This window comes from Vipera ursinii, assembly GCF_947247035.1.
Source record: "Vipera ursinii genome assembly, chromosome: 1".
NCBI classification, from domain to species: Eukaryota; Metazoa; Chordata; class Lepidosauria; order Squamata; family Viperidae; genus Vipera; species Vipera ursinii.
The window spans coordinates 115,270,288-115,285,882 of NC_139512.1; the positions used below are offsets into that span (position 1 = coordinate 115,270,288).

At 40.6% G+C, this 15,595-nt stretch overlaps 1 protein-coding gene across 2 annotated transcripts; it reads right to left on the reverse strand.

The window, feature by feature from the left end:
• Window positions 1-660: 660 nt before the first annotated feature.
• On the reverse strand, window positions 661-11,271 carry GSTP1 (glutathione S-transferase pi 1). Of its 2 annotated transcripts, XM_083379594.1 has the most exons (8): window positions 11,171-11,271; window positions 10,936-10,974; window positions 6,834-6,890; window positions 6,523-6,629; window positions 6,136-6,223; window positions 5,198-5,301; window positions 3,314-3,421; window positions 661-1,355 (listed from the first exon to the last, which is right to left on the reverse strand). In XM_083379594.1, coding segments are annotated over exons 1-8 (693 nt in total). In that variant the 5' UTR covers window positions 11,172-11,271; the 3' UTR covers window positions 661-1,166. The 2 variants fall into 2 exon arrangements, with proteins under 2 accessions (XP_083235720.1, XP_083235721.1); XM_083379595.1 differs by lacking the exon at window positions 6,834-6,890 and having other exon boundaries at window positions 662-1,355; window positions 11,171-11,249.
• Between the last annotated feature and the right edge of the window lie 4,324 nt (window positions 11,272-15,595).

Sequence of the window (15,595 nt, forward strand, 5' to 3'; positions counted from 1 at the left end):
GGTACAAGTCTCCTATGAGCAACTTTTTTTTCTTTCCAAAGATATATTTTCAAAATATTTTAACCTATAGGGTATGTATGATAAACACATATAATGAAAATGCAGGTAAAATAATTAGGATATAAAGATGGCAAACCCTAAGAATCTCAGGCAAGAATAGCAGTATGACTGATTTTAAATGTATAATAAATAGAAATAACTTGATCCAACACGGAAAAGAGAAGTGACTGTGCATTAAGGTGCTGCACCATTGAAATTATGGAAGATATTACAAGAATGTTTGATGAAGTGGGGGGCAGGCATAAAATCATTTGCACACTTATATAATAGACCAGAGGTCCCCAACCATTTGAGCACCAGGGACCGGTTCTGTGGAGAGAGATTTTTCTGTGGACCGGAGGGGGTGTGGTTTCGTGTGCTGCCTGCATCTTGCGGATGGGGCTTTGTTTGTGCAGCCTGGTTGCTGGCATGCTCCGGATTGGTGCCAGTCCACGGACTGGGGGTTGGAGATCCCTGTAGTAGAAAAACTGTCTGAAAATAAGTTACCTCAGAAATGGTTGCTGAAATTATTTTAATCAAACTGACTTGATAGGATATTTTCTCCATTTTATTGTAGAGTTCAATATCAGACCCAGATAAAAGAAAAATTCAGCAGTTTCAGCAATCTTTAATCCTGAAAAGCAGTGCAGGCTCTGATCTTGGAACTGTAGCCATGCAGATTACTGCTAAGGCAAATATACACTGCTAATAAGAGAGGCCAGAATATATTTAAAAGAGGGGTGACTGATTTATGAGGAACTGTTGACTATGAAAAATGCAACTGTTGAATTTTGATTCCAATGAGAAAAGAGCATGAGTGAGTGGTACATTCTCATTCCTGTGTCATAGTTGCACCACGAATCAGTTTTTGCAGAACTGGATTTTATTCTTTTTTAAAAAGTGTATCTACCATTCATCAATAATAAGTGATTTTAGCATTATCGCCACTCTAATACAACCAGACACCAGGGGCTAAACATCTTTCCTGGGCTGTAAAAGCCTTCCGTGCCTGCAGTTTTCATGATTTTCCTTCCTCAGCAGAGAGATACAAGCCTTTTTTAAAACTAGCTTTATTAGATCTCAAAGGTGCAAAACTACAAACTTGCATCCTAGAAAAGTAAGTAGCCTCACTGCTTGCCATTCCCATTGATGAAACGTTTCTTACGGGCGTCTGATTCCAGGAACTTCTTGAGGAGTGGCCGGTCATTAAGACGCTGCACATAGCCAGCCAGCAAAGGCAAGGAAGCCAGGCAATTGGGTGCCAGGACCAAATGAGCATGTAGACTGTCAAGCAGATTATAGTCTGCAAAGCCGATCTGGAGAAGGCGGAGAGAAGTGGCAGACAACAACAGAAGAGAGCAATGGAAATAAAAACATAATTAACTTTGCAAAACATGTTTAGTTCTGTGTTTTTGTACCTAACAGTAAACATAGAAGTTCCACCCCACCCCCTAAATACAAGCCAAACCTTTCAAGGACTACGTGTACCATGTTGGCTAAATATCTATAAAGGCAGAGCTGGCATTTTCTTCCATTTCCACTGATAGTATTTCTTGAAACTCAAAGCAGCTTTTTAAAAGAAAAAAGAAAAAAATGAGATTTCTCATATAGCTGGATTTTGGTAATGTGTTCTGTGCTTTCCTGCAACCCACAGAATTGTAGAACATTGGGGATGAAGTCACATAAAGGGGTTCAGATCTCTACTTGCCCATCAGCAGAACGACCCCTGCAAAAACTAAACAGAACTAAACCTGTGTGTGTGTGTAGAAATTAGCCAAATTAAGATGGATTTGGCTGGGGTTTATGGAGAAAAATAGGGGGGGGGAATCCCCAATTGGGAGGTGGGGAGAGAACAGTCAGGCTGTCACTCGCAGTGTGCTGATGATTCCAAGTGGAGCATATTTATGCATTTATTTTATTTGTATTTTACCCATCCCTGAAAGGCAATGAGTTGCCTTAAAAAGGGCTGCTGGACAGCATTCAATGGACACAATGAAGGCAGCAAAATATGCTGCCCATATCCCCATACTGTAAGCTTGAATGTGAGGTCTTATGTACCCACTCTCAGACTTAAGATAGGCTTTCCTTTGCTGCTTCATCTCCAGGAGTGCCTCGGTCTACTGAGGATGTATCAGAGGGATGGCCAGTACAATCTGATCAAGTGCTACGCCTTATGTAGCCAGGGTTTTAACCAAATGGCCTACCTACCCTATCCATGGGAAACTTCCCAGTTGCCCTATGGAACTCATTTGGAGTTTCAAATTTGGACTTATTAAACTGGATGTCTTCCCCACAGGAGGGGAAAATGTGAGGGGGTATACAGTAAAACTCCATAGCTACCAGAGAATGATATGTCCATGACAAAAGGTAGAGTCAATGCCCTTCATTTTCAGATCATATATCTACCCCAACATATCACCCTTTATGTATGTCGGCCCCTCAGTAAGTTGTGCAAGATCCATGGTAGCCATGAAATCTTGTCTGCATAGACCACTCAATAAGGGAAGGCATGTTAAAAACAACCCCAGCCTCCCAAGAATAAGAGCAGCCCTGGCAGGGATGTTGCTGTATAGGCATGGGGGGTGGGGGGAAGAGAGTGATTTACCAGCAGCAAATCAGTCAGCTCAGTGTTGCTCAGTTTACACTCACACATACACAAATCTGCCCAGACAACATGAGGGAAAGTAGAAACACATACTCCGATGCTACATGTTGCTTTATTTCACAGAAGAAAACACCAAGCTTCCTATGGCTTTTGCCAGTAAAGGCTTTGACAAACAAGCACCTCATGGTCCCAATTCTGTGGGACTGCAGGGAAGCCCAAGAACACAGTATAAAACCCTAACTGAAAAATCTTGATTTTTCTTTTTAAAGGAAACTGTTTTCTTGAGTTTCAAGAAATACTATCAACTGGAAATACTAACTGGGATTCTAAATGTATTACTCTATTTATATAACAAGGACAAGTCAGTGTTCCCTCTTTATCTAAAATCAGTAGATTAATACCTGACAAGACAAAGCAGAAGCCTGCTGTTAGCACATTAGCAATACATGATTGCTTTAGCTCTGATTTAATGCCTGGCACGAACCAGATGGTTGTGGCTGCAATACAGTAAACCAGTGTTTTTATTAACAATGAATACACATTAACAATAATGTATGAATTTCACCCCAGAGTAATTGCCTTCATCTCCAGGCGGCCATTAATGGCCAATCCAGATGTCTGTCTCCAACAGGAACACACATTAACAGGAAGCTGTGAAGGTTTGATTACCTGTTTGCCTACAATGAAGCCTTTCCCTCCATCGTTCTGACCCAAGAGCTTCTCAAAGGGGGCCAGCTCAGCTGGCAGGGCTTCAATGTAAGCAGCTTTGCCAGATTCCTGTGAGAGAAAAAACAGTCAGCTCTTTCCTCCCCCAGGCCTGCCTTTCCCTCCTGAGAGAAGAATTAGGGTGAAAGGAATGCACCAAGACATTTCTACCAATACTTGCAAAATGAAAGATTCAGCTATCCTAAGCAGCTTGCTTCAGCCCTTGTTATTGGGGGAGGGGGGGTAATGCAAACCCTTTTGGGTTTTTTTAAAAGAGTTCGATTGTTGGGAGGTTGCATGATCTCTTTGTAGCTATGAGCCCATGGTAAATGGAGAAACGGATCCCAGCATCTGTTTCTCATATGACTCATTAGTCCTTGAATGCATCTTTGTGTTCGACCAACAAAAATAATTTTCTCTCTGTCCAAGACTAGTGTAGGTAGGGAGGCTTTTCTAATCTTCATTTATTTCTTAATAAATCGAGCTTTTACTTCCAGGAGAATAAGAAATAATAGCTAGCATTCATTAGTCACTGGGCTGAGTCCATGCTCTTCATAAAATGCACATTTTTCCTTTTAATGGGCGGCTCTGCCACTTAGCATTCTTTCAGCACCCAGAGATCCTCTGATCGGGGTTTCTGATTAATCCAAATCTCTCTTGCTAGTCATTGGTTCTCATGTGCTGCTTCCTCTCGCCCTGCCTTTTCTAGATGATGTGTTGCCTATTGTCTTATCTGATAACCAACCTGTTGCCTGGGCGCAAAATATGCTGCCAAGGGTGCACTGCCCCCAGGGTCCTCCAGCAGATTGAACAGGGGAAAACCTGGCTGCAACTCTAGTCCAGTTTCCATTCCATTTCCACACCTGTATTACCAACAATAGCAATCCAGCCTCTGCATCCAGTGCAGCAGTTGCTCTTACTTCAGGAAATAATCCATTGCTCTTTTGTTCGTTGTATGCCCAATGGATAGTTTCCCATGGCTGCCCCCTTGCTCCATATCCTCTCCCACCAGGACAGCCAGGCTCATAGAAGTGTTCCAGCCTTTCTGAGCCATGCAGGCAGCCATTTTGTTTTATTTATTTACATCCCACCTTTATTATTTTTATAAATAACTCAAGGCGGCAAGCACCTCCAACACAACTTCCTCCTCCTGTGAGGTGGGTTGGGCTGAGAGTGAATGATTGGTCCGAGGTCACCCAGCTGACTTTCAGGGCTAAGGAGGGACTAGAACTCACTCACTGCTTCCTAGTCTGGTGCCTTAACCACTAGGCCACATTGTTACTTCTAGTCCCATCATCCCTCCCTGTCCCATAGCGAACCCCTTTTTAATTATTTGGCAGCACATTCCTCTCAGCCAGTGGGGAACCCCTAACAGAATTCACTGCAATCAAGCAAAGAACCTGAATGCCAGTGACGGTTTTTAATAGGAAACATCCCAGCTACATCTTCTGGCAAGTGGGAACCGAATGAGACTGTGGAGCCAACGTCACTGACACTTTTACTGGAACCCTTTTGATTAAAACAGGCATGTCAAACATGTGGCGCACATCTGGCCTGCACAGGTCACTCCCAGCCCCGCAAGGGCAAAACAAATCCCAATACATCATGATACAGCCATGACGTATCATGACGTAAACTAAATTAACCAGGTTTACTGTTACATTTTTAGATTGAAACTTAAATTAGCTTTTCCCAGTAAAATCTACCTCCTCTTAAGATACTGTAAGAAAAACCCAGGATTTGATCAGCCTGTTGGTTCTCAGAGAAACCAAGGCATCATTAAATAGGGGACTGAGCTGTCCATCTGGCAGCTAAAAATAAAACCAGGTCTCCTATAATCCCTCTTACATAGTTCTGGTAGATTAAGCGGCCATATTTAATTCGCAGGTCCTCCACACCATCATTCACCATGTCCAGCAGTGCTGCTTCCTTTGCATCTTCACCATAGAGTCCTGAGAGGCAGGAAAGAAAGTGACACAGTCTAAAGTCAGAGAGGATCATAACAACATTGATAAATATGCATTATCCCCAGTACTGTATAGCATTTACACATGTCTGGGCCAGGCTTTTCTAAGCCATGGTTTGTTGAATAAGCTATAGCAGCTTGATCTATAATGGGTGTAATTAAAAATGCACTTAGTCAAAAACAAATTATACATTTGGGTTAGCATTTTATGGGAATGAAGTCAGAGATTTCCTGCATCTAACATCTGGAAGTCAATCTACAACTGCTAAGCATACATCTGATTGGTGTATTTGGCCCAAGGCAGTTTTTAATTTATTATCAGTATTTATGCAAATCATAACTTATTCTCTGATTTTTAATGTATTTTTACAGCCACATCTGGTAGTTGCCTTTTGTTATATTTTTAAAAATCTTATGGGCAATAAAATCACCCCCCTTGTTTTTACCTTTGAGTCATTGTTCACTCTTAGTGAGTGCCTGGATAAATTTCTATAGTTTTCTTGGCAAGATTTAAGAAATGCTTTGCCATTGCCTGCTTCCTTGGGCTGAGAAGGAATGACCAGCCCAAGGTCACCCAGCTGGCTTTCTTCTAAGGCAGGACAAGAACTCAGTGCCTTAATAACTACACCAAACTGGCTCTATATTAGCTATTAATTGAATTCCATTGTATTGTTTCTTGGTATTTTAGTTAAGATCAAGTATGTAGAATTCCACGGCAATCAACTCAAGAGGCATCTTATATACACATAAGCACATACGTAGACACAAATGTTCTAGCCCCAAAAGGCAACACGCCCACAGATTTGCCCATATATCCCACCGTGATTCCTAGCCAAGTGGCGCAGAATAGCATTAGACTGATGCAATATAAAATCCCCATCCTGGAATCTCGGCAGTTGGCCAAAGGCCTAGAAGAGAAGAAGCGAGAGAAAAATGTTTAGTGATGGAGCATTCCATTGTATTTCCAGGAAAATAAAAGATATTGCTGAATAATTCCTCCTCCAAAACCCAGTAAGTATAGCAAATAGTGAAGATAATGACATTTGTAAACTAACTGGAGAGCTACGGGCTATGCATCCTAAGACAGAAGTCTGGTTAATGAAATTATAACATTGGGAGCTGGAATGCACGAGAAAGCTCATTTTGCAGAAGGATTTCCCTCCTAAACCCATAAAATAAAAAGTATCTGCAAGGCAGCTTTACTCACACACAATTTCTTGAGATCTCCCTTCTGCCAAATCTCCCCATTCACCACATCCTCTGTCCACTCCTGTCCCTGATCGGCCAGCAGCATGCGTATAGCTTCTCCACGGCCTGAGACAAAAAAATCCAAACGTGGATAAACCTAGTGGCAATATTTATTGAGCACATGGAACCATATTTTTTTAAGTATGGGTCATTGACTATAATTATTTGGATTCACAAGATGCTAAGTTGCCCACCCAACCCCCACAAACCACATTTTGGTTTTCAATGTTCTGTGACAAGAAGCAGTGTTTTCAAGAATGCTTAACTGACCCTGCAGCGGAGCAGAAGGAAAGATGACATTTGTCAAAGAGCTGCTAAGGAAGAAGTCTAAAATTAACAAAAACAGATGCAGATAATAATCAGAGAGACTTGTCAGAAAACGAGGCAGTTGCATGCTTGTGTCAAATATTGGAATGGGAGGAAGTTGTCTGTGAAGGATATTACAAAAGCCTTCTATGGCCTCTTGAATTCAGTCTCAGTAGATTCAGGGGAAAGGCATACAGCAATGTTTTTATGCTGCCAACAAGCTAACAGTAAACAACAGCCCAATCAAGGAACCACCAAGGCCATTCCTACCAACACTTAACAGGGCACTAGTATATAAAATGAGCACAAACCCCACTCCCTACTAGGACTGATGATGCTACATAGTTTGGTAATGAAATGTCTGCAAGAAAACAACCAAGGTTAGAGAGCACCAAGGACCCCACAAATAATTTCTTTTATTGGTAATGTTTTTATGTTTTAAATAAAATGTTATGCTTTACACTTTCCCCTCTGAGTATTTCATGTAGTGCAGTATCCATTGGCCAGGCTGCTTCTTCATCCATGGAACTCCAGACATTTCTTTAAAAGAATAGTGTTTCAACAGAAATGAGAGCAGCAGATTGATAATGTAAAATATGATTGAGTGAAGTGTTCTCAAAGAAAATGTTGCCACTGGGATTTGAGTAAGTATATTTTTATGTACTGTCATAAAACGAGGCATTCATTCTAAATCCAAGACTCCCTTCTGCTGGAGAAATGGTCAGTCAGGACATGATTGCTCTCCAAGACGAGAAGCAGATGTAGATGGCTTACAGGTCAGTCTTTTTACTCTTTCCTAATGGAGCTTAATACCAGCTAAGTAACCCAACAACAACAGTTAAGGGACTGATTAACTACAAGGCTTTTACCTCTGGTGCCAGCCAACTCTCTCAGACTAAAATACACCATCTTCCAAATCATAGCTAAGGAGACCTCAGCAAAAGTGTCAGACTTGGTTAATACTTAGATGGGAGCCCTCCGAGGAATACCAGGGTTGGAATGGCAAGAACCATCCCAGAAAGTGGCAGTGCCAAAGGACTTATGTACTGAATTCAAGAAAAGAATATGCCCATGAATTCACAGGAGCCAAGTTACTAATGGCGGTAGATACAGCAGACAGGAAACCCTATCTATTGTGTAGTAAATAAATCTGAGTAAAACAAAACAATAAATTTGGGGGTGCTGTAAGCTCAAAACAATCTAGAGCATGGGTGTCAAACTCGCCACGTCACATGACATGTCATGACGTATCGCAACTCTTTTTTGCATTGCCGGCAATGGGGTGGGTGTGGCTTCGTTATGATGAAACCGGCCCACGGGCCGGCATTTTGACACCCCTGATCTAGACAGAAAAAGCTTCATATAATGGTAAACTGTCCCTGATTCGTAGCCCAGTACCTAGCTCAATAACTATTGAATAACAATAGACGTTTCCCCTGAGCATATTCTTCCATCTTCTCCCCAATCGCTTTTCTAACCCTGAACATAAATTATATCCCATGGGCCCCTAGAGGGAAGCGTCTTTTTGATGTCATTAATTTATTGTGTTTTTTAAAACACTAATTTTTGTTGATATATTTTGTGCTGGCTTGCTCATGCACATTACCCAGAGTTGGTTAGATTGAGCAGGTGTACAAAAGCTGTTAATAATAAAAGCAAGCAAGGAACAATGGGATATTTTAACAAATCAATGGGTTACACTTTAATGAATATCAAACTAGTACTCTGTGATATTATTTTCATGTGTATTTGAATATCCCAGAGAATGCATAGTAAAAGTTGGGCTTAACCTCCCTAAGTTGGAAATATAACATTTTGGACATTAACTTATATGTTTTGGGCTTGTTTGAATGTGGGGAAAAATATTTAAATATGTGAGCTACCAAACAATTACAACTGGCTTAGAGCTCTGAATGGAAGGCATGTGTTCAATTTCTGAACAGGAATTGAACTTTTATCAGCATTGTACAAAATCTAAACAGTATTCCTCCAGGTGGTCAAGATGTAATTTGTAATTTGAGCTTTTTGTTTGTATACATTTAATTCAAAAATATTTTTCTTCGAGGGGTCCTTGGTGCTCTCTGAGTTTGGTTGTTTTCTTGCAGACATTTCATTACCCAAACAAGGGTAACATCATCCTTGCCATCAGGAGCACTGGTGATGCTACCTAGTTTGGGTAATGAAACATCTACAAGAAAACAACCATGTTCAGAGAGCACCAAGGGCCCCTCAATTCAACCCTCAATAATACTATTATTTTTTTGAGTTTTTTTCCTTTTTTGTTTTTATAATAAAAGCATTTTAAAATAAATATTGGAAGCTCAAGTGTTAATGAATCCATAGGATCTGCCTTTCTGCCCCTCAGCTGGAACCCAGACTACATTCCTCCTATATGGATATGGAATGTTAATACAACTGACTATGTAGCAAATCCTATTTAGCTCAGCAGGGACCAATAAAAGGAATGCTTTGCAATATAAAAAAAATCTGTATTTGCTTCTTAATTTGATGAAAAAGAAAGTTTTTCCATGGAAAAATGGCAAACAATTCATGGGTGGGTGCTAATTTTGTTTTTCCCATTCTCCAGACTACTACAGAAATCTAAGGCCAATCTAGCAAAAGAATTCTTGACAGACCTTGAATAAAAATTCATGAGGAAATCAAGGGGAAAAGTTTTTCAGTGTTCCTATCTGAACAAAAAACATTTTTAGAACTGTTCAGAATGTATGCTATATAGATACAGAGTTTCATTTTCTTTGGCCCAAGGACTTAATGAAGCGAAAAACAACTTTTCCTAAACTCTTCCTAAACTATGTCCTATCTTTACAATACTTTGCTGTTAATACTACTATATGAAAGATAGTCTTTCATATACTACTATGAATATTAGCAGTATTAAGTAACTAAATATTACTATTATATTTGAATTATAATATATGCTTTTGTCTATATATGCTTTTGTCTATCTCCCTTTATTCTTTGTTAGCAAGCAAAAAAAAAATTACACAAATATGAGCTGCCACTGCTGTGGCTACTGCCTGTAGATGGCCTTGGGCTAGGCTGAAACAGGAAATAAGATCTGTCCCGTGTCTGGGACCAAGCAAGTGTATTCTGAATGCTTAACAAACATTTAACACACACACACACACAAACACATATGTAACACACACACACACACATATAGATGTGTGTGTGTGTGTGTGTGTGTATAATACTCCCTCCTCACACAACCTTTTTCATGACATTTTTGCATTCCACAGCCTTGGTGGAGCAGTGGGCTAATGCCTCCTTCAGTAACACCAGCTGCCTGCAATCAGTGCAGGTTCGCATCCCACCAGGCTCAAGGTTGACTCAGCCTTCCATCCTTCTGAGGTAGGTAAAATGAGGACCCAGATTGTTGGGGGCAATTAAGCTGAAGGCTACTGCTAAGCTTGTAAGCCGCCCTGAGTCTTCGGAGAAGGGCGGGATATAAATGGAATTTTTTAAAAAAAAATAATAATTTTGACTTTTGTCCTGTGTATTTGTGGGGACATCTCATGTGGCCATTAAAACTTAAGATGCTGTTGGTCTACCCTAGTAGCGAAGGCATCAGGCTAAACAGTCAGCCTGAGTTCTAGTCCTACCTTAAGTATGAAAGCTGGTTGGGGTGAGTTTGAGCCAGTCACTCACTCTCAGCCCAACCCCACCTCAAAGGGGTGCTGTTATGGGGGAAAATAAGAGGAGGAAAGAGTATTAGTTGTGCTCTCCACTTTCTGGCAACACATGATCCAAATAGTTGGAAAGAAACAATGAAGCCCTTGTAAAAAAAAACGACATCCTGTTGCGCAAGAGGAAACCAGACCTCCTGAAAACTGGAAGACAAGTTTAGGTGCAGGAAAAGAACAATTCAAATCAAACACTTTTTTGCGAGCTTAGGAAAAAAAAAAAAAGAGAATTCCCCCGATTGAAGAATATTTCAAGCTTCGCCCTACTGGCGAAGACTTCACCCACCCACCCCCGCCGCTCTCCTTCCTGCAACGTTACTTTAAAAAGCTCCCTCACCCGAGACGCATTTCTCAATACTCACCTCGAACAGGGAAATAGGTGAGGGTGTACTCGCCAGGCACTAGGAGGAGAAAAAACGGGGAGGAAGCAGGAGAGTTACCGCAGCCGCCGCCAGAGATAATAAAGGCGACGGGATGCATTTAATTCTGCCAGGAGATGGGAGCACTACGCGCCCCCGCCATTGCATCTCGCCTGCCCATCACCCCAGGAAGGGAAGGAGAACCGGACCAGCCGAACAGAAACATGGGGATACTCACTGTCGGAAAAGCTGCGGGTCAAGGCACAGCCAAAGCAGGGAGCGAGTGATGGAGCAGATTTTCTAGCAGCTGCACAAAGCCAAGCTCGGCAAAAGAGGCTGAGTCACGCTCCATTAGCTGGCCTCGGACCAGCCCTTCTTAAAGGGGCAGGAAAGGGTTTAGACCAGCGTTTCCCAACCTTAGGAACTTGAAGATGCGTGGACTTCAACTCCCAGAATTCCCCAGCCAGCGTAGCTGGCTGGGGAATTCTGGGAGTTGAAGTCCACGCATCTTCAAGTTCCTAAGGTTGGGAAACGCTGGTTTAGACGTGTCTTTATTCTTTATCTCCCAGGATAAGTTTGATCTTAGTTTTAGCGGGAATCCAAGGCAATCTTTTGGGCCGCCTCGGACACGGGAATGTGCCTGGGAAAACGATGATCCCTAAATATATAGGGAGCGGGTTGTCTTTTGGAACATAGCGCTGGCACTGCAAGTGGGGTCGTTTATCAGCTCGACTTTTAGAGTCAAAAGTTGAGTCACAAAGTCGAAAGTAAGGTGTCCGTTCCCCTTTTCCAGGAACTGCAACTGATGGAGAGAGAAGCAAGAGTTGGAGGAAATATATTATAAATCACAATCACGTAACATACTAAGCCCCATTATTATTTTTTTTTATATTTTTTTTAATTCCATTTATATCCCGCCCTTCTCCGAAGACTCAGGGCGGCTTACAAGCTTAGCAGTAGCCTGCATTCTATGTATATGCCTGCTTGTTATGGCTTTCACACACACCCCAAGCGGCATTATTACAAAGTCAGCTTATTGCCCCCAACAATCTGGGTCCTCATTTTACCTACCTCGGAAGGATGGAAGGCTGAGTCAACCTTATAGCTGATGTTGTGTGAACCCGAATGCTTCTTTCAGTAACAAAGTATTAGTTTGTGCAGCAATTGTGTCTGATAGAAGAAGCAATGGGAAACTACTGGAGTGTTCCTTGTCCAAAATAAAGCCAGAAGAGGCTAGAGGATAAAACTCCTAAATGAAAATCACTCATAGCAGAGATTAAGAATGAAAAGGATGAGCCTTAAACTGGCTGTTCTCTCAAGCCTTATGCCCTGATGTTGCATAAAACATCTGATTGTGTGATTTCAGTTACTGGCCCAGGGTTGGTATGTTGCTTCTGCATTTTGTTTTTATTCCTTTTGTCAACTGTCCAGAGTCACTTGACGAGTATATGATCTTCTTTCTTTTTAAATGAAGAAATAGAATAAATGTTCATAGATGGTGACTTTTAAATACAATTGTCAATTGAGATATCTTAATGTTACAGTGTGTTGAAGCATAGTTAACTGCTTGAGAAATATATCACATGTACAGAAAATCTGCACCCCTCATTCCTGCTCGGACACAAACCAATGATTCAGTTTAGATATTTATTCTATGGCTGAAGAGTATAGACTTCTCACTAGTGCTTGTTGGTCACTGATCTATTTGTAGTTTTCTATTTATGCCAGAATATTAATTATGGCCTTCATTTACAGTAAATCTTGCATGAAATCTCACCTCAACCTAAAGATAAGGTTTTAGGTTGTTTTAAATACGATTCATTGTTTACCATGCTTAAGGACACTTACCCAGAAAAAGTGAACTAGTACCCATTTAAATTTTTAAAGTTTTTATTTTATTATTTCACAAGCAGCAAAAAGTCTGGGGTAGTCCCCTTCTATTCTAGGGATAGGGAGATGCATAGAAAAGGAAAGCCAATCTCGCCCCATCCCCTTTCTTTCCAAAAGAAATTTCTACAGCTTTGCAGGGGCTGCAAAACTACAGCAGAGCAAATTCTGCAGCAAAGATAGCTCTTCTTTATTGCTGCAGCGTTGTACTGATTTCCCAGAGGGACTAATTGCTACTTTACTTTACTAGTCTAGGTTCAGGCAACATACCAAGTTGTGCTTAGCTGGTTTTCCAAGAAAAAAAAATGCTTAATGGCATTTCATCTATTCACAAGGGTATCATATTTCCAGATTTAGATCAAAAAGTAAACCCAATCTCTGAATAGTTTTTAGAGCAGAGTTCACCAATCTTTCCGGCTTTGTGAACCGGAGGGGGGACGGAGAGGATGGTTCCACGCAAGTGCATGCATGTAGCTCACGCAAATGGAGTACGCATGCACGTGCTCACACACTGCTAGTGCAAGTGGGGAGGTGCATATGAACTACACATTTATTTAAGGAACATTTTAACAACTCATAACTAGATTGTCGTTAATTAAAATGAGTGCTGAAGATTTTGCTTCCTGAACACTCTGGGGTATATTTATAGATTTTTGGCTGCTAATCACAAAAATTAACTTATTATATACTGTCTTATAGAGACCTTCACTACTTGTTGGCTATGCTGCACACATGAAAGACACCTACAGAAACATGGGAACTGTTGCTGAAGCACAGCCAGGACACCTACTACAACTGTAATATCTGTGGGGATCAAAAAGTAGTGGCTCTACTGCTTGGAATGCAGCTCAGATATACCAAGTCCTGTTGTTACATATGCAAATGTGTTCAGCCATGCAAGAGAGTCACATTACATTTAAAAGAAATGGTGACTCTGAAAGAATTTGGTTCCAGGACAGAAAAATGTGGCACATGAACTACTTGTTGACCCAACTGTTAGATGATTAGTGCCAGCCATGGCAGTTCCCCAAAAAGGTCATCAGATGGGAGCAAAGAGGCTTCTTTGCTTCCACTGATGAGCCAAGGGTCTCAGACCCGACAGCCCCATTGGTTTTATGGTCAGGGAGGGACCAATACATACCTCTGCACGAGGGGCTGCTCTTTGTTCTACTTCTAGTTCTAGCCTCTTAAGATTCTACTCCTAGCTTCTAGTTCTTCTTCTGTTTTAGTTATGTAATGCTAGCTTGCTTTTATTTTGTTTCTCTCTCACATGCAGGCATGAATGCTTTCATGCCAAGTATTTCTTTCTCTTTGATCTATCAATGAGTAAAGCTAATATGATTGCATCTCTGCATGATTCTTTTACTTGGAAGCACCTTAATGATACATCGTCCTCGTGAGATCATCTCACACCAACAAAGATATTTTTGTCTCTGCTTCTTATAAAATTTGGAGTGATGAAAAAGTTTGTGAAAGCAGTGAGCAAGGAAGGTGATGGTTTTTATCATTTGAGGGAGATGTTTCCAAGAATAATGGGTGCCAGGAAGTCATTTTTGTTGGTCCACAGATCAGATACATCATCAATAACAACCTGTTGAAGATCTATTAATGGGGCCAGAGAAAAGTGCCTGGAAAGCATTCAAAGATATTGAGAATTTTTTTGGCAACTACAGAATACCAAACTACATTCAGCTGGTTGATAGACTACTTACAGAATACAAGACCTTGAAGTTTAATGTGTCACTGAAGAATCATTTTCTGCATTCATACTTGGATTCCTTTCACAAAAATCTAAGTGCAATCAGGGATAAACATGGCAAAAGATTTCACTAGGACATTGCCACAATGCAAAAGCAGTATCAGGGCAACTGGAACCCATCAATGCTGTCTGATTACTGTTGGACACTGCAGCAACATACATTGGACACTGAGTACAAATGAAAATTACCAGTAAAACACATTTAGTCCTGCTGAATTTATGCAGTGTGTTGGAAACATTATGTTATTAAATACAATGTAGTCATTAAAAGTTAATTTCATGTGTCTCAACATTCTGACATGATACAATAATTCTGAAATTGTGTTCAGCTTGAAGAGGTCTATTATTATCATCAAATGTTTTTCAGGAAGCAAATTTTGTGAAACAAATTGTTGTTGTACAATCCACTCATCTCTATTTAACTTTTTTCCATTGTTTCATTGTTTTTAGTGAATTCCACTCACCCATCAAGGAAAAATAAGTGCTCCGAATTAACAATAATTGCCTCAGGACCTCTGAGATGATTATGTAACTAAAATTTAGAAACAGGAGAAAACATGAGTTTTTGGCCTAAGAAACAGTTGCAGCAAAGGTTGGTGGGAATAGGGGAACAGGCATAGCAGCAAACTAGAAAGGCCGTGTAACAAGACCAAATAGTTTAATAATTAGGGAAACCACAGTTATCTGTTAAACTTGATAATTATTCCATATACCATGATCTCCAAAGTCACATTTTGAAAAATGTAAGACAGTAAAATGAGTTTCAAGAAAAAAAATGTGCACCAACAGACCAGAGCAAGTCAGGTTACAAACATCCAGATTGTGATCTTGGATGCTGCCACCTTCTCCCATAATTACCTTCCCCTCCACATAATAGCAAGAACCTCAAAGCTAAGATTAATATCAGTCCTGAGGGCTAATCTCAGTTCCCATTTATTCCAAACAAAAATATTCACATTTTCCTGACAATCAAGATAGATTAGATAGGAATAAAACAAGTTATTCCATTATTGATTT

Excerpts from the sequence above, each read along its gene's own strand:
- GSTP1 (XM_083379594.1), bottom strand. Across the intron at positions 3,422-5,197 it reads GCTTAATCTACCAGAACTAT|GAATCTGGCAAAGCTGCTTA; the intron begins GTAAGAGGGATT and ends TTTCTCTCACAG. Across the intron at positions 1,356-3,313 it reads GCTTCATTGTAGGCAAACAG|ATCGGCTTTGCAGACTATAA; the intron begins GTAATCAAACCT and ends CGCCTTCTCCAG.